Genomic DNA, 25,332 nt, shown 5'->3' on the forward strand with positions numbered 1-25,332 from the left:
GATGCCTACTTTTTTCACTATAATGCACTAGTGCATTTGTCAGTGAAGAGTGTTAGTGTTCCTACTCAAATGTCTAGTTTGATCTTGAACTATAAAAAAACCAGTAAACAATTGATTTGTCCAAAAGCTAGATTATCTTTATTTACATATAACCACACTTGCTTTCATTGATCAGTATGTAGCTGCAGTTTTAGATAAACTAGTTAATGGATAAACAATTTCAGTTCTCCATTTTTGAGGTAAAAATGAGAGCTGGAAGCCCACAGGGAAAAACATTTCTCTGGAGGGGAGGAATAAATATGAAGTTGAAAGAGATTAGAGAGGAGGGTTCAACAATTTTGCAACATATTTGATGCTCTGTAATGATTTTTCATTGCACAAAATTCCAATCATTGAAGGTATGGCTTTCTCAAGGACCATCCCTTGATATTGTTCTTTCATGAAAATACTGTTGTTTCTTTCCTTCAATGTACTTGAACAATCTTAGATATTCTTATTAATTTTAAAGCTTTCATGTCTCCAAGTCTAAAATGCAGTGCAATAATCATTTTCGATTACCAGGAAATTAAATTTACTGTTGTTGGCATCTGCGCTGCATGTGTTTTAATGCATGGATGGCTGTGGACTTCTGAGTAGAGAATTTTTTTTGCTTTTCTTTGTTTTTCTGACAATAAATATACTAGCTTTTGGCTGATGCAACTTGATTTCTTCCTCTATAAGAGAGATTGTAAGTGAACCAAGATGGTGTATTTATTAAAGGAGTATTCTAAACCTGTGGAAGGTGAAGAGATGCAAACAATGGAGAAGCATGGAGATAAAACTTATTTTATTTTTTAAGCCTTGAGGACGCACAGATGCATCTTGGGGACTGGATGTATGAAATCTTCCATCTTGGTAGGGGGAGCTACAGTATTAGGTGAATGATGCGTTAATTATGTCGAGGAATATGTCATGACATTGAATCATTGTTTGCATCGGCAGAGCACTTGTCGTTTGTAGCCTTTATTTGATGCCTCTCTGTAAGCATTTTGTCCAAGTGATGGTTTTATCACTAATCTTTCTTAAAATTCAAAATTCATGTTTTCCAAACATGAATTCCAATTTGGTCATTGTCGTTTTACCACAAAACTCAAAATCAAGATATTTATATTCAAGAAGGGACATGGCCGATTGTATTCATTACAACATGCATGAACTTTTAACACAAGGAATCATACTCATAACGAGGAAAGCAACACCCCATCAAGATGTGACAACGAGTGCAAACATACACCTGATATGAGTATTTAACATGATTATAAAAATTTGAATAATCACCAACTCGATCCATAATTTAACTAATCTAAGTAATAATTTAATGCTCATCTCTAGATGATCTCATTCCAAGATGTAGGTTTTCAAAACCAACCCTAGTCCTAGGAATTCTCTAATCCAATCTGGATCCATGCTATTTATACAAATTAAAGGAGTAATATGCTAGGATCACCAGGGTCCATATTGGATGCTTCCGGTTCAACCTTTGCAAGAGACGATTCATATATATAAATATTTTTACCCTCTTTGTCTCCAATAAAAATATTTACCTCGGGCATCAGCGGATTGCCTGCGTTTAGACACCAAAACTATTTTCCTTACAAAAACTACCAATCTACTATTTTATATATAACACACTAGCATCAAACGAGCCTGCCTCGGATGAAACCTACCTATATTGAAGTCCACTCTACCTTCCCTGCATCTCGCGATTACCTTTTTCTCTCCTCAACAAGAAATTATTGGATAGAATGGTTCAACCACTTGTATCCCGTACCATTCAATAAAAAATTATCATATCAATTCGAAAAAATAAATTTTTTTATTGAAATCAACCAAAAGTATCAATTAGTGAATAAAGTAAACTTTCTTCCATTCAAAGTTTCCAATCAAATTTGGATAACAGTATTTTTTTCAATAATGAATATCATGATAATTTTTTATTGGATGGTATAGAATATATGCAGTGGAACAGTTCTAACTAATAATTTCTCCTTACCAATACATTGCATCCGTGACCCAATCCAGTCCGATCTATTTAAATCCAATCCGACCAATTTAAAAAGATCCACGATGTAATACCCGGCTTGTTGGCCCTTAAACCCAAAAGCTCCAAAAAAAAATAATAATAAAAGCTAGGATTGATAGAATCTGATTTAAGAGTATAGTAAAGATAGTATAAAAATTAAGATCCTTATTGGTAAAAGAGTGAGGGGAAGAATTTAACACCCGGCCTGTTGGGCCTTAAACCCAAAAGCCAAAAAAAATAAAAAAATAAAAATTTGGAGTCTTCTTCCACTGCCGACGACTCCTAATCGAAGTCGAAAAAACCCACCGGGAAAGAGTCAAACTCCTCTCCTCTGGCTCTATTTAAGGAGGGGACCCTTCCCCCTTCCTCCCACCGAGAAGTCTCGAAGTGAAAAGGCAAGGATCGTTGGAAATCGTTTGCGGAAGCTGTCACCGTGCTCGCCGCAATTTCTCACCGGAGAGGTTATTGGAGTTTGAGGTAAGCCGCAATCTCTCTTCCTCTCTTCTCTCCCTTCCTTCCCTTACTGCTGTGCACGGTTGCCGGTGACCGGAGTCGTTGGATTTTGCCTAGGAAGACGGTCCCTGTTCCATCCCTTTTTTCTTGATTTTCTGGCACCGGTGGTCATCGCCGACCGTCGGCTTTAGGTTCCTGTGGGTCGCTCCGTCGATACCTCCTGCTGTCGGCCACCGCCGTGCCGGCTGCGGCCCTGGACTGCCGATCAAAGGGAGGGGACCATTGATCTCCTGTTTCACCCAAAAAGGGCCACGGGAAGAAGAAAGGAAAAGAAAAAAAAAAGAAAAAGAGAAAAGAAAAAAAAAAGAAAAGAAAAAAAAAGAGAAGATTTACTCTCTCCTTTCTCCCCTCTTTGTCCTTTTTTTCCTTTCTTCTCTCTCCACTTTATCTCTCTACTTTCTCTCTCTAAAATTTTTCTCTCTAAATATTTTCTCTCTCCTCCTTTCTCTCTCTAAGAAAGACCTATAGATCTCGTATCATGCCATCTTTTTCTTTTCTAGGGACTTATGACCCCGAATCGATTCAGTGCCCAGGTGGTCTATCGGACTAGTCACCCAATCAATCACTTATTATTATTATTAAATTTTATTGAATATATGGAATGAAAATTGATCTTGATTTAATATTTTAAATAGAGTTATCTGATTCATTTAAGGAAGACTAAAGATCTACGACGATCGAGGTAAGTGGATCTTACGCTTCTTATTTATTTTTAAATCTCCATGATTTTCATGCATATGATCTTTTATTGATGAAATCATATGTTTCATAAAATAAGGATCAGCATATGTGATATGAAAAAGCATGTTTTATTATGAGTATTGATTTCATGAATATATCTTATGAAAATAGCATGATTATAAAGTATGAATTTTATGATTTTGCCACCTATGTATATGTATGTTTTAAGCAAAAGATATAATGATTTCAAAGGCTCTCAGATAGCTATGAACGAATTCCTTCGGAAAGGTCGACATCCGGAGCTAGCATCCATAAGAACACAGGCCCTACCAGCACGTATAAAGTTGGCATACGAAACATAAACTTATCGATTAAAAACACTGGCCCTGTCATGGGTATAAAGTGACTATAGCACGAATATCTATGAGCAAGATTTGAAAATATCATATGGACACATGACAAAAATGATTTTCAAAATATGTTTATGAAATGTTCATGATTTATACATGCATGATTGGTTTATCACTTATTTTATTATATGCTCTATGAAATGTTTTATTTTATATTATCTGTTATTTTTTAAATAATGCATTATCATGAAAAACTTATGCTTGATCCGATAAGAAAGCACAAATTCTACTTACTGGGCTAGTGTAGCTCATATTCTTTTTATTTTCTTTTTCTTTTATAGAGGAATAAGGTTAGGACCGGCAAAGAAAATTCAGGTTTAGAGATCTGCGATGCAAGCTTGAAAATTTTGTACCTGAAGTTTAGTTATTTGATGATCATGAACTTATAGTAAATAAGTATGAATTTTAAGATATAGATTTGTATTTGATTTTGGATTTACATGCTCTGAATCAATATTGATCCGATTATTTGATGAATAATGGAATTGAATCTTTTTATTTGATGGATTTTAGATAATTTTAATGTAACATCCGGCTTGTTGGGCCTTAAATCCAAAAGCCCAAAAAAAAAAATAAAAAAAAAATTTGAAGAAGACTCCCGTAGGGAGTCTTCTTCCACCACCGACGACTCCTAATCGGAGTCGGAAAAGCCCATCGGAGAGGAGTCAAACTCCTCCCCTCCGACTCTATTTAAGGGGGGATCCTTCCCCTTTCTTCCCACCAAGAAGTCTCGAAGTGAAACGACGAGGATCGTCGGAAATCGCTCGCGAAAGCCATCACCGTGCTCGCCACAATTTCTCGCCGGAGAGGTCATCGGAGTTTGAGGTAAGCTGCAATCTCTCTTCCTTCCTTTCCTTATCAGTGTGCATGGTCACCGACGACCGGAGTCACTGAATTTTGCCTAGGAAGATAGCCCCTGTTCCATCCCTTTTTTCTTGATTTTTCGGCACCAGTGGTCACTGCTGACAGTCGGCTTTGGGTTCCTCTGGGCTGCTCCGTCGACACCTCTTGCCATCGACTACCATTGTGCCAGCTGCGGCCTTGGATGGTCGATCAAAGGGAGGGGACCATTCGGTCCCCTATTTCACCCAAAGAGGGCCACGGGAAGAAGAAAGGAAAAGAAAAAGAAAAAAAAAAGAAAAGAGAAAAGAAAAGAAAAAAAAAAGAGAAAATTTTCTCTCTCCTCTCTCCCCTCTTTGTCCCTCTTTTCCTCTATTCTCTCTCCACTTTATCTCTCTACTTTCTCTCTCTAAATATTTTCTCTCTCCTCTTTTCTCTCTCTAAGAAAGACCTATAGATCTCGTATCATGCCATTTTTTCTTTTTCTAGGGACCTATGACCTCGAATCGATTCAGTGCTTAGATGGTCTATCGGACTGGTCATCCAATCAACCACTTTCTATTATTATTAAATTTTATTGAATATATAGAATAAAAATTGATCCTGATTTAATATTTTAAATAAGACTATCTGATTCATTTAAGGATGACTAAAGATCTAAGACGATTGAGGTAAGTGGATCTTACGCTCCTTATTTATTTTTAAATTTTTATGATTTTCATGCATCTGATCTTTTATTGATGAAATCATATTTTTCATAAAATAAGGATCAGCATATGTGATATGAAAAAGTATATTTTATTATAAGCATTGATTTCATGAATATGTCCTATGAAAATAGCATGGTTATGAAGTATGAATTTTATGATTTTGCTATCTATATATATGTATGTTTTAAGAAAAAGATATAATAATTTCAAAGGCTCTCAAATAGCTATGAATGAATCCTTTCGGGAAGGTCGACATCTGGAGCTAGCATCTATAAGAACACAGGTCCTGCCAGCGGATATAAAGTTGGTATACGAAATATGAACTTATCGATTAAGAACACTGACCCTGTCATGGGTATAAAGTGATCATAGCATGAATATCTGTGAGCAAGATTTGAAAACATGATATGGACACATGACAAAAATAATTTTCAAAACATGTTTATGAAATGTTCATGATTTATACATGCATGATTGATTTATGACTTGTTTTATTATATGCTCTATGAAATACTTTATTTTATATTATCTGTTATTTTCTAAATAATACATTATCATGAAAAATTTATACTTGATCTGATAAGAAAGTACAAGTTCTACTTACTGGGCTAGTGTAGCTCATATTTTTTTAATTTTTTTTTTACAGAGAAATAAGGTTAGGACCGACAAAGAAAATTCAAGTTTGGAGATCTGCGATGCAAGCTTGGAAATTTTGTAGCTGAAGTTTAGTTATTTGATGATTACAAACTTATAGTAAATAAGTATGAATTTTAAGATATAGATTTGTATTTGATTTTGGATTTAGATGCTTTGAACCAATATTGGTCCAATTATTTAATGAATAATGGAATCAAATCTTTTTATTTGATGGATTTTAGATGATTATGATGGATTGGCTTCGTGTTATCGTGGGCTCTATCCCTCGATAGCATGATCGTATTATGTCCTAGATTTGGAGCATGACATTTAATGGTATCAGAGTAATAAGTTTGATCATGGGTAGACTTAAAAGTCTAAAAATGGATAGATAGATCTCATTTAGCTAGATCATATTTAATTAAATAAGAATAGATAAATTTCTTTTTAAAGTTTCTATTGCTCATTTAAGGAAGTTAATTAATGCTAGTATTTTTAGGTGGCGATGAGCAACAGAGGGAATAAAGTCTTGACAAATCCTGTTAATAGAAAGAGAGAAGCAAGAAGAACTACGAGGAGAGATGCCAACCAGTCGGCTGAGCATGCTCCTAATGCACCAGCCACTCAGGCTGATATTGCTGGAGTATGTCAAGTGGTGGCTCAACTTATTCAGCAACAACAGCAGACACAAGCTGCTCCTCAACCTGCACCATCTTTAGAGTCATATTATGAGAGATTTAGAAGGCTTAATCTACCACTGTTTGAGGGTGGACCTGACTCTCTAGTTGCAGAGATATGGATTCGAGAGATGGAAAAGATGTTTGATGCCTTGCAGTATCCCGAGAACATGAAGGTTAGATTAGCCGTGCCTATGTTAAAAGGGAACGCTGAGTTTTGGTGGACCGCAATAAAAGCTGCTTATGGGAATAATAATGACCAACTGACTTGGGAGGAGTTCAAAGAGATATTTTATGTCAGTACTTCCCTGGGACAATGAGATTGATAAAAGAGAATGAGTTTCTGATCTTAAAACAAAAGGATAACATGACAGTATTGAAATATGCCAACAAATTTAACAAGCTAGGTCGCTTCTGTCCCTAGCTTATGGAGTTCGAAAAGAGCAAAGTTAATAGATTTAAGTAAGGGTCAAGATATAGAATTCGATCTCAATTATCTTCTCATATTTTTAATGATTATAAAGATGTGTTAGAACTTACCTTGAAAGTGGAATCCGAGATAAAAAGATCAGAACAGGAGAGGAGTAACAAAAAGAGATCGAGACCAATAGAAAATTCAAATGATCAACAAAAAAATTCTTCTACTATTATGGAGAATAATAAAGAAGCTATGATCTACAAATATTGTAGCAAAAATCATTATGGACCATGTCTCAAAAAGCTGGGAGTATATTTTTCATGCGGCAGAATAGGACATGTGGCATGAGATTGTCCTATTAAGAAAAAGGATAGTATAAAAACTTCCAAGCTAGCATATCAGAAACAACAAAGAAATGCACGGATGTCTGCTTTGACCCAACAAGGTGTCAGTGCAAGCAATCAAGTAGTTTCAGGTACCATTCTAGTTACCTCATAGATGCTCATATACTATTTGATTATGAATTTTCTCATTCCTTTACATCTTTTGAAAAAAAATTTGAATTAAATTATCTCATTTTAGGAAAAAAAAAGTTAGGATCGATAGAACCTGATTTAAGAGTATAGTAAAGATAGTATAAAGATTAAGATCCTTATTGGTAAAAGAGTGAGGATATACCAAATTTCGAGGATGAAATTTATTTTTAGGGGGAAGAATGTAACACCCGATTTGTTGGGCCTTAAACCCAAAAGTCCAAAAAAAATAAAAAAATAAAAATTTGAAGAAGACTCCCGCAGGGAGTCTTCTTCCACCATCGATGACTCCTAATCGGAGTCGGAAAAGCCCGTCGGGGAGGAGTCAAACTCCTCCCCTCTGACTCTATTTAAGGGGGGACCCTTCCCCCTTCCTCCCATCGAGAAGTCTCGAAGCGAAACGGCGAGGATCGTCGGAAATTGCTCACGAAAACTATCACCGTGCTCGCCACAATTCTTCGCCGGAGAGATCATCGGAGTTCGAGGTAAGCCGCAATCTCTCTTCCTCTCTTCTCTCCCTTCCTTCCTTTATCAGTGTCCACGTCGCCGGCGATCGGAGTCGTCGGATTTTTGCCTAGGAAGACAGCCCTTGTTCCATCCCTTTTTTCTTGATTTTTCGGCACCAGTGGTCACCGCTGACCGCCAGCTTTGGGTTCTTCTGGGCCGCTCCGTCGACACCTCTTATCGTCGGTCACCGTCATGCCGGCTGCGACCCTGGACTGTCGATCAAAGGGAGGGGACCATTCGGTCCCCTGTTTCACCCAAAGAGGGCCACGGGAAGAAGAAAGGAAAAGAAAAAGAAAAAAAAAGAGAAAAGAAAAGAAAAAAGAAAAGAAAAGAAAATTTCTCTCTCCTCTCTCCCCTTTTTGTCCCTCTTTTTCTCTTTTCTCTCTCCACTTTATCTCTCTACTTTATCTCTCTACATATTTTCTCTCTCCTTCTTTCTGTCTCTAAGAAAGACCTATAGATCTCGTATAATGCCATCTTTTCTTTTTCTGGGGACCTATGACCCCGAATCGATTCAGTGCCCAAGTAGTCTATCGGACTGGTCACCCAATCAACCACTTTCTATTATTATTAAATTTTATTAAATAAATAAAATAAAAATTGATCCTGATTTAATATTTTAAATAAGATTATCTGATTCATTTAAGGAAGACTAAAGATCTAGGATGATTGAGGTAAGTGGATCTTACGCTCCTTATTTATTTTTAAATCTCCATGTTTTCATGTATATGATCTTTTATTGATGAAATCATATTTTTCATAAAATAAGGATCAGCATATGTGGTATGAAAAAATATGTTTTATTATGAGCATTAATTTCATGAATATGTCCTATGAAAATAGTATGGTTATGAAGTTTGAATTTTATGATTTTGCCACCTATGTATATGTATGTTTTAAGAAAAAGATATAATAATTTTAAAGGCTCTCAGATAGCTATAAACGAATATTTTCGGGAAGGTCAACATCCGGAACTAGCATCTATAAGAACACAGGCCCTGCCAGTGAGTATAAAGTTGGCATACGAAACATGAACTTGTCGATTAAGAATACTGGTCCTATCACGGGTATAAAGTGACCATAGCACGAATATCTGTGAGCAAGATTTGAAAACATGATATGGACACATGACAAGAATGATTTTCAAAATATGTTTATGAAATGTTCATGATTTATGCATGCATGATTGGTTTATTACTTATTTTATTATATATTTTATGAAATAATTTATTTTGTATTATCTGTTATTTTTTAGATAATGTATTATCATGAAAAACTTATGCTTAATCCGATAAGAAAGCACAAGTTCTACTTACTGGGCTAGTGTAGCTCATATTTTTTTTATTTTCTTTTTCTTTTACAGAAGAATAAGGTTAGGACCGACAAAGAGAATTCAGGTTTGGAAATCTGTGATGCAAGCTGAGAAATTTTGTCGTTGAAGTTTAGTTATTTGATGATCACGAACTTATAGTAAATAAGTATGAATTTTAAGATATAGATTTGTATTTGATTTTGGATTTAGATGCTCTGGACCAATATTGGTCCAATTATTTGATAAATAATAGAATTGAATTTTTTTATTTGATAGATTTTAGATGATTATGATGGATTGGCTTCATATTATCGTGGGCTCCATCCCTCGGTAGCATGGTTGTGTTATGTCCTGAATTTGAGGCGTGACACACGAAGTCAGGTCGGATTTTAAAATTGAACCCGTTCAATAGGTTGAATTTGATTTTATTGAATTAGGACCCGACCTAATCTAAATTCAATATTGAATTTAATATGTAAATTATAAAGTAAATAGAGTGGGATGAAAATTTCAAATGCTATTATAGCATTATTATTTTTTATATAGTTTTACTCAATTTGACCATAAGATTTTAAGAAATTACTTATAAATTAATAGTCAAAGTAAAATAATATTTATTTTTCTTTGTCATAAACTTTGCATATGTTAGTTTATCATACGAATCGAGTCCGATTAGAATTTGGATCCGAGTCAGATCCAAATTTTTTAGATTGAGATCAGATTATATATGGATCCGACTCGATCCAAAAGATCCAATTGGATAGATTTTTTGATCATGGATCCGATTCGATCTGATCTGATTTTCAATTTGATTGAGTTTGAATTCAGCATTAAGATCCGATCAAAAAATCGTATCGAATCGAGATCACTCATGACCCGATCCGATCCTACCCATTTGCACCCTTAGGTGTGCCGCTAAACTTATTCTTTTCCACTCCTCTCTCTCCCCCCACATCGCTACTTCTCTCTCTCTTCTTCATTCTTCTCCTTTGTATATATATATATAATTTTATAGCTAAGACTACTTCTCTCTTTCCATGCTATATATACAATATATATTTTTATTTATTTTTTCTCCAAGAAATCTCCCTCCCACACCCAAAAGAAGGGATTTTTTTGTATATTTACTATTAATTTTAGAATAATTTATCAAAATAATATTTCTTAAAAAGTATTTATCCAAATGCTATCCAGAAAAAAGTTGTCCAATGATAGGACGACTTTAGATACTAACTGGACCACCTTCCACGCTATGTGGAAGGGTTGAGTCAGCGAAAAAAATCGCCCTTTGATAGGGCTACTTTATGTATTTTTCTTACATTATATTAATATACATATAGTATATAAAAATATATTATATGATTATAATATATTATATAATTATAATATATTATATGACTATTATATTTTATTATTGTATATTATATAATTATAATATAATATCATATATTTTATTATTATATTATTATTTATAATATTATATTATAAAATAATAATATAATATATTATTATATTATTATAATATTATATCATATAATATTATGTTATTATGTGTTATAATATATTATAAATATTAATAGATAATATATTATACTCTATTATGATATTATTATAGTATTATATCAATTTGTAATATAATATATGATATTATTTTACTATTATACATTATGATAATATAATGGATATGATATTATAGTATTATATTATATCAATATTTTATATTAATATAATATAATATGTAATATATAATATAATTATATATAATAATATAGTATAATATATTATATATTATTATATTATTATAATATATCAAAAATGTTAGATAATCTCAAACTCCAACCATATAACCTGTATCAAGATCAATAATTAATTTTTTGTGCAACTAACATAAATTGTAATGTGTGCTTTCAGATGAAAAAATTTGTAACATTACTTTCAAAATAATATAACTCAATAGTTGATTACAAAATTATTTTAGCAAGAAAAATATATAAATATCATAACTATCGAGAGGTATATATATCAAGATAGTTGAGCCTCCTGTGCATCTGTCTCTCGTAAACATGTGTCATCTCTAGCCGCTGGCGTGATGGCTCAGGTGCGGTATCGATCGGTGGGAAGGGAGGTGGAGACTCGCTCATCCTCTGTGATAGAGGCGCATTATCTACGGGATGGTCAAAATCCGAAAAGCTAGGGTATGAGGTGTGCTGGGCTATGAAGAGGTACTCGGATCATCTACCGATGGCATAGTCTGAAGCCGTCTATCCTCTAAGATAACTCGCATAGTATCAATAAGACCATCTATAATATCGATAAGTGCTCGATCCTTGCATCTAATAGTGATCTAATGAAAATTGCTTCTTGCCGCATAGTGTAACGACATGATCCTCTAAAATTGTCAGTATGAAAAGAAAAATAAATATTATTCATAGGTATATCAATAATAACATAATAAAATGAGATAAAAGCAAAATGTACTTACGACAATATCCGTCATGCCGTCCAAAGTACAGAACCTCATCTTGGACCGCTCACTCATCATTGGCGAGATGAATCGCCTAGTGATGCTCCTATACCACTGCAGATATAGATCATAATAATCCATCATGGAAAGTATAGGTGGACCAGCCACAATCAAATCCTCTCGCTGCTCCTATGCGACAATATACTCCCGATGCTCTCGAACCCAATCATGGTGATGCCACCCTCGTCGATCCAAATGGTGGAGGGCGTCACGAGTATCGCATGGTGGGGGGACGTCCTGATGTATGCCAAACTGTCGCATTACATACTTTGGACAATAGATCTTCATGATGTCGAAGCAAATAAAAGGTGCGCTTGTCCTCCATACATGCTGATCTGATCGGCATATCTCGAGCAATACGGTCAATATCTCTGGTGTGTAAGGCACCCACAGTATCTGATCATCGCACTGCTGATCTCTATAATATATGATTGTGTGCGGCATCGGATTGCTAGCACCAGTCAGTCGAGTCCTCTACCTGTCCAAAATAAAGCCACTATGTTATTATGTGAAAACATACAGTCATTTATCATATAAAATCAGCACTACTGGTTACATACCTGCATCATAATGAATCAGCTTGATCATGCTATACGCTACTAAATGGATCTTCAAAACCAGCATCATCCACATCTAACAGAACATGTCTTGCTACATCACCTCCCGCTGTCGGCTGGTGGGCTCCTACTCTGGGAAGTACCCGATCTGACTGTCCGATATGTAAATGCTCCCAGATTCAAAGCTGAAGCAACACCAATGGCCCTACTATCTCACGTGCATCTGATATACCGGCCCTACAGAGCCCGCGATACAAAAAGGCTAACGTAGCACTGCCCTAACTCCACTGCCCACATGCGTCAAGATCACGTAGCAGGAGTAAGTACAATAACTGCATATGCAAATCGAACTTATCGATGAACAGATGGCCACCAATAAGACAAAGAATAAATATCCTTGTATGCCTCCGTACGGTCTTATCATCTGCATCATCCGATAAGTGGTGGAATATATCGCGAAGCTAGTGAAATCTCAATGAAGACCTCGACAATATCATCTCTGATAGTCTAATCTCAAGCAACTCCTCACAGAGATCCGACCAAATGATCTGCATAGTACCGGTGATAGCAGACCCATGCACTCGTAATCCAAGGAAAACAGCAATGTCCTACAACGTGATTATCGCCTTTTCGATGCAGAGGTGAAAAGTGTGAGTCTCCTGATGCCATCACTCTACCATAACTGTAATGCGGGCCTAATCAAGCTGTATGTCATAAACTCTAAAAATTTCATAAAAATCAGCCACATAAAGATACTCTACAATCTTCTGATGTGACCGTCAGGTGCGCATCACGGTGGAGCCTCTGTGTCTGTAGTGTAGGGACCCCATGTCCTCCTCAGAATATATACTATCACTATGATGTCGAGTCTAGAGATAGAGTACGATAGGATCAATCGGCCCCGGATGTACGTTGGAGTCTGAACTAGCCATGTCTGAGGTGCAAAATATAAAGACAAGTGTACAACAAAGATAGTAAGAATATTAAATAGCCAATATTAACAACATGATCATTTCATATATTTTTTCAAACGTTTACATGATATGATTACATAATCAAAATAGTTTAAAAAGAACACAAGCATTACATAAAGATAGTCCATATGAAAAATAGAGATAAATCAGTGCCGTTGGGGATATCTACGTCGATTATGCCCTATCTCCTTGTACAATCCACACCGTACAATATTTTGACGCTCCATTACATCCATATCATTTTGAATCCTTCTTGACTGTGGATGCTTCTTTCCTTATCTTTTTGTGGATATATGCGGTATCAGTCTCGATGCAGTTCACTCAGGCCAATAATATGGACTCTCTGGAAGATGGAAGGTAAATATATATGACTGCTCATAATGTGCAATAGTATAACAGTCATCAACGAACTGATTTCAGTCTAAGTTCTCGCTGGCACAAACAGCAAACAAGTGAGAGCATGGATAATGCAGTAACTGCCACTTCCTACATATGCATGTACGTGCCCCTAAGTCGATTGTCTGTGTATAATCAGGTTCATCAGGGTTATAATACCTTCATCTCAATCGAATCTCATACAAATTTGGTTGGTTATTATACTTAATCACACAATGCTCTCTAGACTTTAGTTGCTGTCCATTTAATTTTCATCTAATCCTATTTGTGAATATCCTGTTAGTCTTCCTTCTTTGTGCTGCAATTGCACATCTGACGCTGAACCACTTCAACAAGCGTTTGAAGGAAAGACGAACAAGAGCGGTAATGGACAATGAGCGAGCCCTCTTCAATATCTTATTGAAGCTTTCAGATAGATTGGTATTCATTATTCCATACCTATATCCACCTATATCATGCACCAGTGCCTATTTACTCAGATCATCTAGTGGATATGTTTTCAGATATGGAAAGCAATTGGGTCATGTTCCCTCAATGTGTTGCATGCTTCAATCAAACTTTCAGGGTTGATTTTGCTTTGCAGTTTGATGGAAATAAATTTAAAATATAGCATCATAAAATCGATCATTTAGATTAATCTCAATACGTCTAAGATATAATCTATGATACCCATATAGTACTGTCCATCCGATAGATTCATCTGAAACAGCAGCTAATATTTCTTTATGTCTGTTTGAAATTATGCCAATCCTCATTCGATCACGTGCCATATAATAGTGCAAACGTCATAAAAATCATGATCAACTACTATGGTTCTCACCTTCACAAATGGCAAATGCTAGAGGATAGATACTTTCATTTTTATCCCTTCCCACAGCTATCATGAGAGTACTCTTATATCGACCGTATAGATGCATTACATCGATACTAATCAGTGGGTAACAGAACTGGAAGCCTTGAATACATGGACCAAATGCTCAAAAAACTCAATAGAACACCTCTGTGTTTGTCTATGTTGTAGAAAATTTTACAAAATCTACCACGGTCCCCTCGTTGGTATGATGAACCACAGCTAGCCAAGGACTCAATGCATTATAGGACTCTATCCAATCTCCAAACAGCTTGCCTATAACAAGTTATTTAGCTATCCATATTTTTCTGTGAAATGCCTCGCACTGCCATGCATCACGTACATAAGCCGGGCTGGCTGATATGGATATGGATATCTCTGCTCTAATTGATCCTCTAATGATATCTGCAATCATGCGTGTATCAAGTTGTGAATGATCTCGCATCATATCTGTATTCAAGTATGTATGTGGCCCTTTATATACCATAATCTCCCATCGCTGCATCTTGGTCCGAAGGAATGCACGGAGATGCCAATTATAAGTATCAGACTGTTTACACATGATGCTCTATTTAACTCTATCTGACTCGACGACTTTGAAAGGATGGTGGGTGCGAATAGCATATTGTTTCACGATACGTTGGACTTATTTTTTTGATCTAAATACCATTCTTTTTCTTAACTCTTCATTTCCACCAAAGAATGGATGTGCTGGCAATGCTCTATAAGATGCGGCCTCATCGTCGTCGGATGCATCAACTAGCTTAAATTTAGGAACAAGTGGTGCCTCATTTGGTGGGATATCCTCTTCTGCACTAGATTCTCCACTATCACTGCCATCTGACTCTGCATCATCATCTTCATCTTCATCATCAGTAGGATTAGAATCATAATTAAGCAGCTTTATTTTCAAATAAAGTTGTCTCAACCATTATAGTTTTCAATCTTCCTAGTCTGGCACATATTGTATATGGCTGATTAAGTGATACAAGATTGTAAGATTCGTGCTCCATATGCTCTATAGTAGCTGCTACATAACTAAGACCGTCATCCGTATCATCAAATATAGTGTTATATGAATATTGATATGTAGACTCTGTACCTATTATGTATTGAGGACTACCAGTCACGGATGTTGCTGATCCACCAATGGTACATACAGGGATGCCTCCGTACTCATATTCAGTTTCATCGATCATTGGAGCTGTATCAGGTAGAGAACCATCCATCTTCGACTGCGCAAGTGGGGCAGATACAGCTTGAGACACATTAACATGCTGTTCGCCACCGTCCGAAACTTCTATCGCTATCGGCTCAATAAAAAATTCAACTGCTTGAAAAATCTCCTCCGATGTGATGCCCAATATGGTGTTCGTGTTCTGATCATCTTCAATAGGTACCGCCAAATACTGTTCAACGATATGCGTCGGAAATCTACATAATAAGAAAACTCCATAGTAATTAGGTTTTCATTCGGTGACAGCATAGCAGACTCGCACAAGTTCTAGGTATGTTACGTTACGATCCACTATAGTCATCCGGATCCTTCCACTATCATAATATGCACCATTAGCATTATGACTGATCCTCCAATCCCAATAGAAGATAACAGTGACAAGACTTAGATCTATTTTGTTGAAAATTATTGTGAGAAATAACTGCATGAACATATAAATAGATGTTCACTAGGAGGAAGTACTTAATATTTCAAATGACTACATAATAAATACATCCTATCGCTGTCTACTAGGTAAAATTAGATCTTATTTCATTCAAAAATTGTATTAATTTTATAGATAATTATAATAATCAACCGATATGCAATAGGAGCCAAAAAAAATTTTGACAGTATTTTTCTTTAGTTCTTCCCATATGGCTGAAAATGTGTGAAGAGAACTAAAGAAAAATACTATCCAAAATTTCTTTCGGCCCTTATTGTGCATCAGTTGATTACCATAATTATCTATAGAATTAATTACAATTCTTAAACTGTCCAAACTGGACAATCAATTGATCAATATACATAATTCTTCTATCCGTACAAAAAAGTATAACTGTATGGATGTTTTAGAATATGTACATTAATCAAAAGATGGGTCTATGAATCTATGTAATATAAAATTTTTAAAAAATATAGGCTTAACTAGCTTGTAATCCAATACTTATGGTGGTTGGACCATGAATCCCGTGAGATTTTAGACCCAACCAACCAAACAATTTCAAGTAAAAAATTATTTTGATAATTTATTTATAAATAAATATTATATTTACGTTAAATTACCTTCCTCCTGTACAAATTACCTTCCATTGTAAAAATATAAATAAATATTATAAAAATAAATTTATAATTCAAATAAAAAATAAATCATAAAAATTAAAAAAAATTATCCTTGAGTGCCTCTCTAGATGGGGGTGGAACGACGCACCAAGGAATATCGGCGGCAGTGCACCGAGGAGGAGGGGGGCAGGCCAAGAGAAGAAGAACCGGGGATCGAGCAGGGAGGGGTCGGGGTTCTCGCGCTGAGAGGAGAAAGGGCCGCTGGAGAGGAGGGGGACGACCGCGGGGGACTGAGAGAGAGGGATCGGGGTTCTCGCATCGAGAGGAGGGAGGGCCATCGGAGAGGAGGAGGGGGACGGCCATAGGGGACTGAAAGGGAGGGGCTTCTCGTGCTGAGAGGAGGAGGGGGACAGCCGCAGGAGACTGAGAGAGAGGTGTCAAGGTTCTCACACCGAGAGGAGGGAGGGCGGTCAGAGAGGAGGGAGGGGGGTTCGTCTGTGCCGGAAATCGAGAGAGAGCGACGGGGGGCGTCTGCATCGGGGACCGAGAGAGAGAGAGGCAGGGATGCGCAGGGAGGAGGGGGGACCGAAAGGGAGAAGCAGGGATCGCGTGGGGAGGAGGGGGGTACCGAGTATTTTTTTTTTTCTAAGTTATGGAGAGAGTTTTTTTTTTTTTGCCTAAATCCCTTGTGAGTCATTCTTGGTGAAGATGACTAATAGAGTCATCCGTTGGAAGGACAGCTCATGTAGTCGTCCTTCCATAAGGCGACCGTAAAACTCGCTCTTCCAAAGGGTGGTTTTTTTTGGCTGACTCATCCTTTTACATAGCGTGGAAGGTGATCCAGTTGGCATCTAAAGTCGTTAGGATAATTTTTTTTGGATAGTATTTTGATAAATATTATTTAAAAAATATTATTTTAATAAATTATTTTAAAATTAATAGTAAATGGGTAAAAAATCTCAAAAGAAGGCAAACCTCGTGGCTCTCTAGTCTTTTCCTCCCTTCGGTCTCCCTCACCATTCTTTGTATGGTATCGCTCCTGCACCGACTGCTGCTGCTATGGACCTCTGTCTCGTGTTAAAAATGGAACCACATTGGCTGCTCACAGCTGTCACACACTTGACTCCTCTCCACTCCTATAATGACCTCTTCCCCTCGAGCTCTCCTTTTAATAGTTGAAGAGCTGTCCATCTGCGAGAACCGCAGCAATGGCGAGCCCCCACCTCTTCTTCTCTTCCTACTCCGGTACGTGGCGCCCTCGGCTAAAGTTAGGGTCCCCGCCGTGAGCTCCATTTCCCTTTTCCCGTCTTTTTCTTTCCCTCTTCTAACCTCTCGTCCCCTCTCCTTTCCTCCTCCTCAGATGTGGCCCGGTCTCGTCGCCGCTGCCAAGAGGGCGGCGCCGATGTGATCGAGACCTACGTCTTCTGGAACGGCCACGAGCCGGCAATGTGAGCGCCCTCACAATTCCCTTCCTCTGTTTCCCTGTTTCTTCTTGCTGCAATTGGGACTCGAGCTCGTGTTTTTTTTTTTTTTTTTGTCCTATTTTATAGTGTTATTTTGGGGAGCTGTTCGATCTGGTCAAGTTCGTGAAGATAGTACGGGATGCCGGGCTGTTCATATCCTCAGCATTGGACCATTTGTTGCGGCCGAGTGGAACTTTGGGTTTGTCTTGAGATATTGATTTGCTTATCTTTTGCAGTTTGTTCCTCAAGGGAGTGGTTGTGATGGAGCTTTGTCGGGGAGTGCCCTTTTGGCTGCATTATGTGCCTGGGAATGTCTTTTTCTTTTTTCTTCTTTGCAATTTTTTGGGGTTTACTGCTTTAGATTGGGTCTGATGAAGTGAGATTGTTCTCGTTTCTTGGGTACAGAGGCATATGAAGAGCTTCACATCATATATAGTGGAGATGATGAAGCGAGAGGAGTTCTTTGCCTCCCAGGGGAGGCATATCATCTTAGCTCAGGTGAGTGTTTTCTGGCAATTTATTTCCTCGTTGTCTTGGGACTAGTTAGTGTGTCTGTTATGGTAATCTCTGAATGCTTGCTGCCAATCCTTGATGCCACTTGTCTAGCCACAATGTGCATTATGTAACTCTTCAAATAAACAGACATTCTAGTTCCTTGCTATCAAGATCCAACTTTTTATTATTGTTAGAATTTGACGCCTCGAGATTCAGCCCACATTGAGCCCACAGTGAGGTTCGCGGCGAAAAACGGAGTCCAACGAGACCAAGATCACCTGAATCGGAGCTCGGATGGAGAAGATACGAGCTTTCGAAGATAGCACGAAAACCGAGGCGGCGGAGGACCGCCGGCGACCGGCGGCGGGCGGCAGCGGCGCGGCCGCAGGCGGCGGCGCGCGGGACGCGCGTCCCAGGCCCGCTGGCCCGCGTGGGACGCGGGACCCAGGCCCGGGCGGGACGCGGGACCCAGGCCCGCGCGGGACGCGCGTCCCAGGCCCAGGCCCGCGCGGGACGCGCGACCCAGGCCCAGGCCCGTGCGGGACGCGCGACCCAGCAGCCTGCTGGCCCATCCCCGGTCCACCGTAGACGGGGTGGTCCACGGCGCGGCCTGTGGACCGCGTGGACGTTTCCCACTCGTTTCTCGCGGTCCACGGCCCTATTCCGTGGACCGGAGTGCGATGTCCAGAGAGCTCCCGGTGTTGATCGGACGGCTTGGGACGTGATTTGGCTTGATTAAGGATTCCTAATCACCCTCTAACCTATGTTTAAGGCTTTAAAAGGCCTGAGACACAGCAGAGAACGAGCGGTTCGGTTTCTCGCCGCCGTACGAACCAGAGGAGAGAGAGAGAGAGGGGCGAGGGCGCTGTGAGAGAAGGAGCAGAGGCTCCTGGACAGCGGTCGCCAGGCTCTTCAGGGGTTCAGGGGGGTCTCCAAGAGAGAGAGAGCTTTTGTGAGGGGAACTTCATGTGAGAGAGAATTGGGTGTACAAGGGTTGAGGGTGAGGTCTCCTCTTGTAAAATTTTCTTTTCATAGTGAAGTTTGCATGCCCCGTGGAGACGAGCCCTTTTGTGGCTGATCCACGTATTTTGATTGTTTTTCCTTTTGTTTTGTTTCTTCTTTCTTCCTGCTGCATCGCGTGGTACTGAAAGGGTCTTGGGAGGTGGTGTCCTGGCCAGACATCCACCCAACAAGTGGTATCAGAGCAAGGCGGTACAAGGACGCAGATTGCAGTGGTGGTGAGCAAGACTGAAGATGGAGAAAACAGGAACAATCAGGATGGAGATCAACAAGTTTGATGGTAAGAGCAATTTCTCCTTGTGGCAGGCAAGGGTGAAGGACGTGCTCATCCAACAGGGGTTGATCGAAGCTCTCTTGTGCGATGAGAAACCGACCACCATGGAGGTGCGGGATTGGAAACGGCTACAGATGCAGGCGGTGAGTACCATCCGTATGTACCTGGCGGATGAGGTGGTGATCCATGTGCTAAGCGAGACTTTCCCGACGGTGCTGTGGTCGAAGCTCGAGGAGTTGTACATGGCGAAGTCTCTCACCAACACTCTTTTCCTCTGGAGGCAGTTTTACCAACTGCGGATGACTGAGGGACAGAGCGTGCAGGAGCATCTGAGCCACTTCCAGAAGATCCTCACCGACCTTCTCAACGTTGGCGAGAACGTTGAGGAGAAGACCAGGGCGCTGGTTTTGCTGGCGTCGCTTCCTCCTTCGTACGAGTCCTTCGTGACTGCTCTTCTAGTGGGGAAGAGCACTATCAAGATGGACGAGGTCACCGCGGCGATACTCCAGAACGAGGTTCTCAGGAGGGAGAACCCAGCTTCGAGCTCAGGTGTCGATAGCTCAGCTTTGGTGGCTTCTGGAGGTGCAGGAGGCGGTAGACGGAGCGACAGGAGATCGCATCGAGGGCGGTCTAAGTCCAGGAGGGACTTGAGCAAAACCAGGTGTTACCGGTGTGAGGAGTTGGGGCATTTAGCCAGAGATTGCCCTCAACTGAAAAATCGGACGGTGGCTGCTGTAGCGACGGCCGGCAGCGATTCAGATGGAGATGTCCTGGAGATATCTGACGAGGTATCTACTTCTTCCCAACAGTGGATATTAGATTCTGCATGCCCCTATCATGTGTGTTGCAAAGAGGAGCAGTTTGACTCCCTGGAGAACAGTGAGAGCACTGTATATCTGCCGGATGGATCGAGCTGTGCGATCAGAGGCATTGGGACGGTCAGCTGGAGGACACATGACGGTGCAGTGAGGAGATTGGGGGAGGTCCGATATATACCCGATTTCAGGCGGAATCTTATCTCACTTAGCAGACTGGATTCGAGAGGCTACAGGACGGTAGCTGGTGGAGGAATCCTGAGGGTGCTACGCGGCGATAGGATTGTGCTGGAGGGGAAGAAGGGGAGCAGAGGACATTATTACCTGGCAGGGAGCCCAGTGCGAGGTGAAGCATCGGGAGCCAGGTGGAGCCCAGAGCGAGGTGGAGCTCCAGAAGGCGGATCGGGCACGAGACAGGAGACTCGGGAGGACGAGAGGCGACGTCGCAAGGTAAGATTCCTATTGCCGCAGGATGATGCCCCGAGCAGGTCTCAGGTCAGGAGGAGCACAGCATACGACGGAGATGGGATCGAGCAGCCTGGCTCGACTCCCATGTTTGCCCATCCATGATCAGCAGGCGATTGCCCCAGGGCATGGGGGCGAGGAGATCCAGAAGCTCTCGGAGTTTGGAGGAGGCCGAATATCGAGTCGAGGTGGAGATTGTTAGGATTTGACGCCTCGAGATTCAGCCCACATTGAGCCCACAGTGAGGTTCGCGGCGAAAAACGGAGTCCAACGAGACCAAGATCACCTGAATCGGAGCTCGGATGGAGAAGATACGAGCTTTCGAAGATAGCACGAAAACCGAGGCGGCGGAGGACCGCCGGCGACCGGCGGCGGGCGGCAGCGGCGCGGCCGCAGGCGGCGGCGCGCGGGACGCGCGTCCCAGGCCCGCTGGCCCGCGTGGGACGCGGGACCCAGGCCCGGGCGGGATGCGGGACCCAGGCCCGCGCGGGACGCGCGTCCCAGGCCCAGGCCCGCGCGGGACGCGCGACCCAGGCCCAGGCCCGTGCGGGACGCGCGACCCAGCAGCCTGCTGGCCCATCCCCGGTCCACCGTGGACGGGGTGGTCCACGGCGCGGCCTGTGGACCGCGTGGACCTTTCCCACTCGTTTCTCGCGGTCCACGGCCCTATTCCGTGGACCGGAGCGCGATCTAAGGGTCCAGAGAGCTCCCGGTGTTGATCGGACGGCTTGGGACGTGATTTGGCTTGATTAAGGATTCCTAATCACCCTCTAACCTATGTTTAAGGCTTTAAAAGGCCTGAGACACAGCAGAGAACGAGCGGTTCGGTTTCTCGCCGCCGTACGAACCAGAGGAGAGAGAGAGAGGGGCGAGGGCGCTGTGAGAGAAGGAGCAGGAGGCTCCTGGACAGCGGTCGCCAGGCTCTTCAGGGGTTCAGGGGGGTCTCCAAGAGAGAGAGAGCTTTTGTGAGGGGAACTTTATGTGAGAGAGAATTGGGTGTACAAGGGTTGAGGGTGAGGTCTCCTCTTGTAAAATTTTCTTTTCATAGTGAAGTTTGCATGCCCCGTGGAGACGAGCCCTTTTGTGGCTGATCCATGTATTTTGATTGTTTTTCCTTTTGTTTTGTTTCTTCTTTCTTCCTGCTGCATCGCGTGGTACTGAAAGGGTCTTGGGAGGTGGTGTCCTGGCCAGACATCCACCCAACAATTATTGTTTGTCATGTTGAGCTTCTGCATTATCCTCAAATATGCTTACTTCGACGAGAAATTCTTTGAGCACTGCAGGTGGTGCAGAACCGCGTGTGTTGTCTGTAGTGATTGGCTCGTATGTGGAGTCAATTTTTTTTTTTTTTTTTTTGCATGCCATGCTTTGACCTTATGCATGAGCCAATCACAGGCGGTGTGCGCGTTCTGCACCGTCCGCGGTGCACAAAAAATCTCTTACTTCAACTATCAGTAAGAAATGTTGGATGTGTCTTGAAAAAAGAACGCTTCTTGGTATGGTGTTGTTGTTCGGGCATTTGATGTGTTGTTGTAGTACTGTCATTCTGTCTGATTAACAAAGTTTGACGGTAACAGTCATCTGTGTCATGCAGTTGTTTTCTTTGTTGCAGATTGAAAACGAACATGGCGACATTGTACAGGTTTATGGAAATGGGGGACAGCCATATGCAATGTACTGCAAGTATGGTTCTTTCTCAAAATATTGGTGTGCCTTGGATTATGTGGCAACAATATGATGCTCCTGATCAGTGGTAAGGGATGCCCTCAAACATTATTCTTTAGTGTTTGCATAAGATAGTAGTCTCCATAAGTTTTCATGTCAAAGATCAGGGTTTTGTCCCTTTGATTTGCACTATTTGTTAAGCATATTCTATTCAAACAGATCATGACAAAAAAACTGCCATCATGTACCGCAAAATAATCTTTAACTGCCAGTACTTTAAATCTGAAAGGAAAAAGATGTGAGGTGGTCATTATCCTTGCATGACCTGTATATGAGACCATCCCAAAGAGTGTAGCCGTCTTACTCCATGTTAAATGAGAAACTGTTACCTTGTAAATCTATTTGTCTGTGTAACAAGTGTGTCAGATTTATCTTGTGTCATGTAGGCAATCAATTTCTGTGGTGGTACTTGCCTAAGATATGTCTGATGATCATCAGTTCATATTGAACCAAAATGCACTTATGAGATTTTTCCCCTTTTAATGTGTTACTAGCAAGTTACCTGCACTACACGGCGGGTTGAAATTTAAAAATATTTAATTAATTTAAAATAATAATATAAATTTGATGGTAATCATTAATAAACAATATATTGAATAGTTTAAAAAAATAATTATGCAATATTTTGTATCATTATGTAAAATCATATTCTATCATAGTAACTCAATTAATTAAAAAAATAATTATTAATCTTTAATAGTAAGATAAGATGAAATATCCGATAAATAAATATTGGTAGTTCCAAAAAGAAAGTAAACTTAAGTTAAAATTTTATCATATAAAAAAAAAAAACAACATACTGCTACTTAAACGAAAGGAGTTAGTAGGTAGTCTCGGACATTATCTATTATATAGGTTATACCGTGATATACAAATATTTATTTTTTTATTATTTTTTATAAAAAAAAGAGTAGATCATCATTCCTCTTTTGCATGGCTTACTCCACCCAAACTAAAAAAAAAAGAGTGAATAAAATTTACTTAAATATTATCTAGACATTAAAATTATGAAGCGCATTAAATCCGATTCGAACAAAAAAAACACATAAATATAAGTCGAGAAGATAGAGTACCTTTGCCTTGATCTTTTGGGGGGCGAGATTGCCAATGCATCCTTGCACATAATCTGTCATATGATGAGGATACCTTTTATTTGTGAGGTGAAAGTGGGTAAAGCTATTATATTTTCTAAAAAACTGCTACCTCATCGAATTCGATAATCACTTGGTTGGAGTGGTTTCTACAGAAAGGCTTCGATCTATTTTTTTATTAGGAGATAAAAGATTAGGCTCCTCAAGTACTTGTGATGCATATGAGGATTTCGCTGCACAACTTTCTTGTATAATATCTTGCTGAGGTTTATCATTTTTGAATCTATTGGTCACCTTCAAGTTATTTTCGAGATTATTAGGACCCTGCTGACCAAGCAAAACTTGAAATATATATATGCGGCCATGTATTTTTTTCATAACAGTAGGAAGAGTAAAACGATCGCATCTGCCGTCCGTCGCAAGATAGATCGCAGGGATGCTGATCAATTGCTGAGCCATTTTTTCAAAAACAATAAAATTTGCTACACCTGTAGAATCTTCGTCGACAATATTCAATTTATACCTATAAATTTTAGTACGAAAGTAATAGTAAAAGTACTTATTTTTTAAATGAAGAAGTATACTAAGGTATAACGAACATACCACGGAACCAGAGGCTGGTCATTCTTGTCATATTGATTACACTAAAAGTTGTCACCATAAACCTTCACTGTAGCTCGACAATAGGAATATGCTTTATACCACTATCCATAAAACATGTTGATATCTTTTATTTTAGCCTTGCATGTGAATTTCACACCCTGAAAGGATGGAAAAATTTGTTAAATCATTATATAAAAGAATATCATATTCGTTCAATCAATTTATTTTATACCATAAAATCCTACTGCTCCAAAAATAATAATTCATGCAATATTTTTTTATTAGAAATGCTTTCGTCATGTGGATGCGTGGCAATGTTGTGCTCATGCACTGTAAATTCGATAGGTGGTATCGGCATATTGATCCTATACTCAAATTCACAATCATATCTGTTGGTGCAAAAATCTGCTTGCGCCGGAGAAGCTGGAGTCGGGGAAGCCGCGGTCGCCGCCGGGACCTGCAAGAGAAGTCTAAACCGGAGGTGGGGTTGCTCCGGCAAGACC

At 39.7% G+C, this 25,332-nt stretch overlaps 1 protein-coding gene across 10 annotated transcripts in view; it reads left to right on the top strand.

Moving 5' to 3' along the window:
• Positions 1-18,007: 18,007 nt before the first annotated feature.
• Positions 18,008-25,332, top strand: part of LOC105037139 (uncharacterized) — a 28,927-nt gene continuing 21,602 nt past the window's right edge. For 3 of the 10 annotated variants that reach the window (XM_073246840.1, XM_073246861.1, XM_073246875.1), the window contains exons 1-5: positions 18,010-18,123; positions 18,239-18,326; positions 18,429-18,540; positions 18,747-18,839; positions 23,023-23,163. In XM_073246840.1, coding sequence (XP_073102941.1) covers positions 18,020-18,123; positions 18,239-18,326; positions 18,429-18,540; positions 18,747-18,839; positions 23,023-23,027 — 402 coding nt within the window. In that variant the 5' untranslated portion in view covers positions 18,010-18,019 and the 3' untranslated portion in view covers positions 23,028-23,163. Of the gene's footprint in view, positions 18,327-18,428; positions 18,840-23,022; positions 23,164-25,332 lie in introns of all 10 variants that reach the window. The other 7 variants (XM_073246813.1, XM_073246739.1, XM_073246720.1 and 4 more) reach the window with 7 other exon arrangements.

Source organism: Elaeis guineensis, chromosome 1, assembly GCF_000442705.2.
Source record: "Elaeis guineensis isolate ETL-2024a chromosome 1, EG11, whole genome shotgun sequence".
Lineage (NCBI taxonomy): Eukaryota > Viridiplantae > Streptophyta > Magnoliopsida > Arecales > Arecaceae > Elaeis > Elaeis guineensis.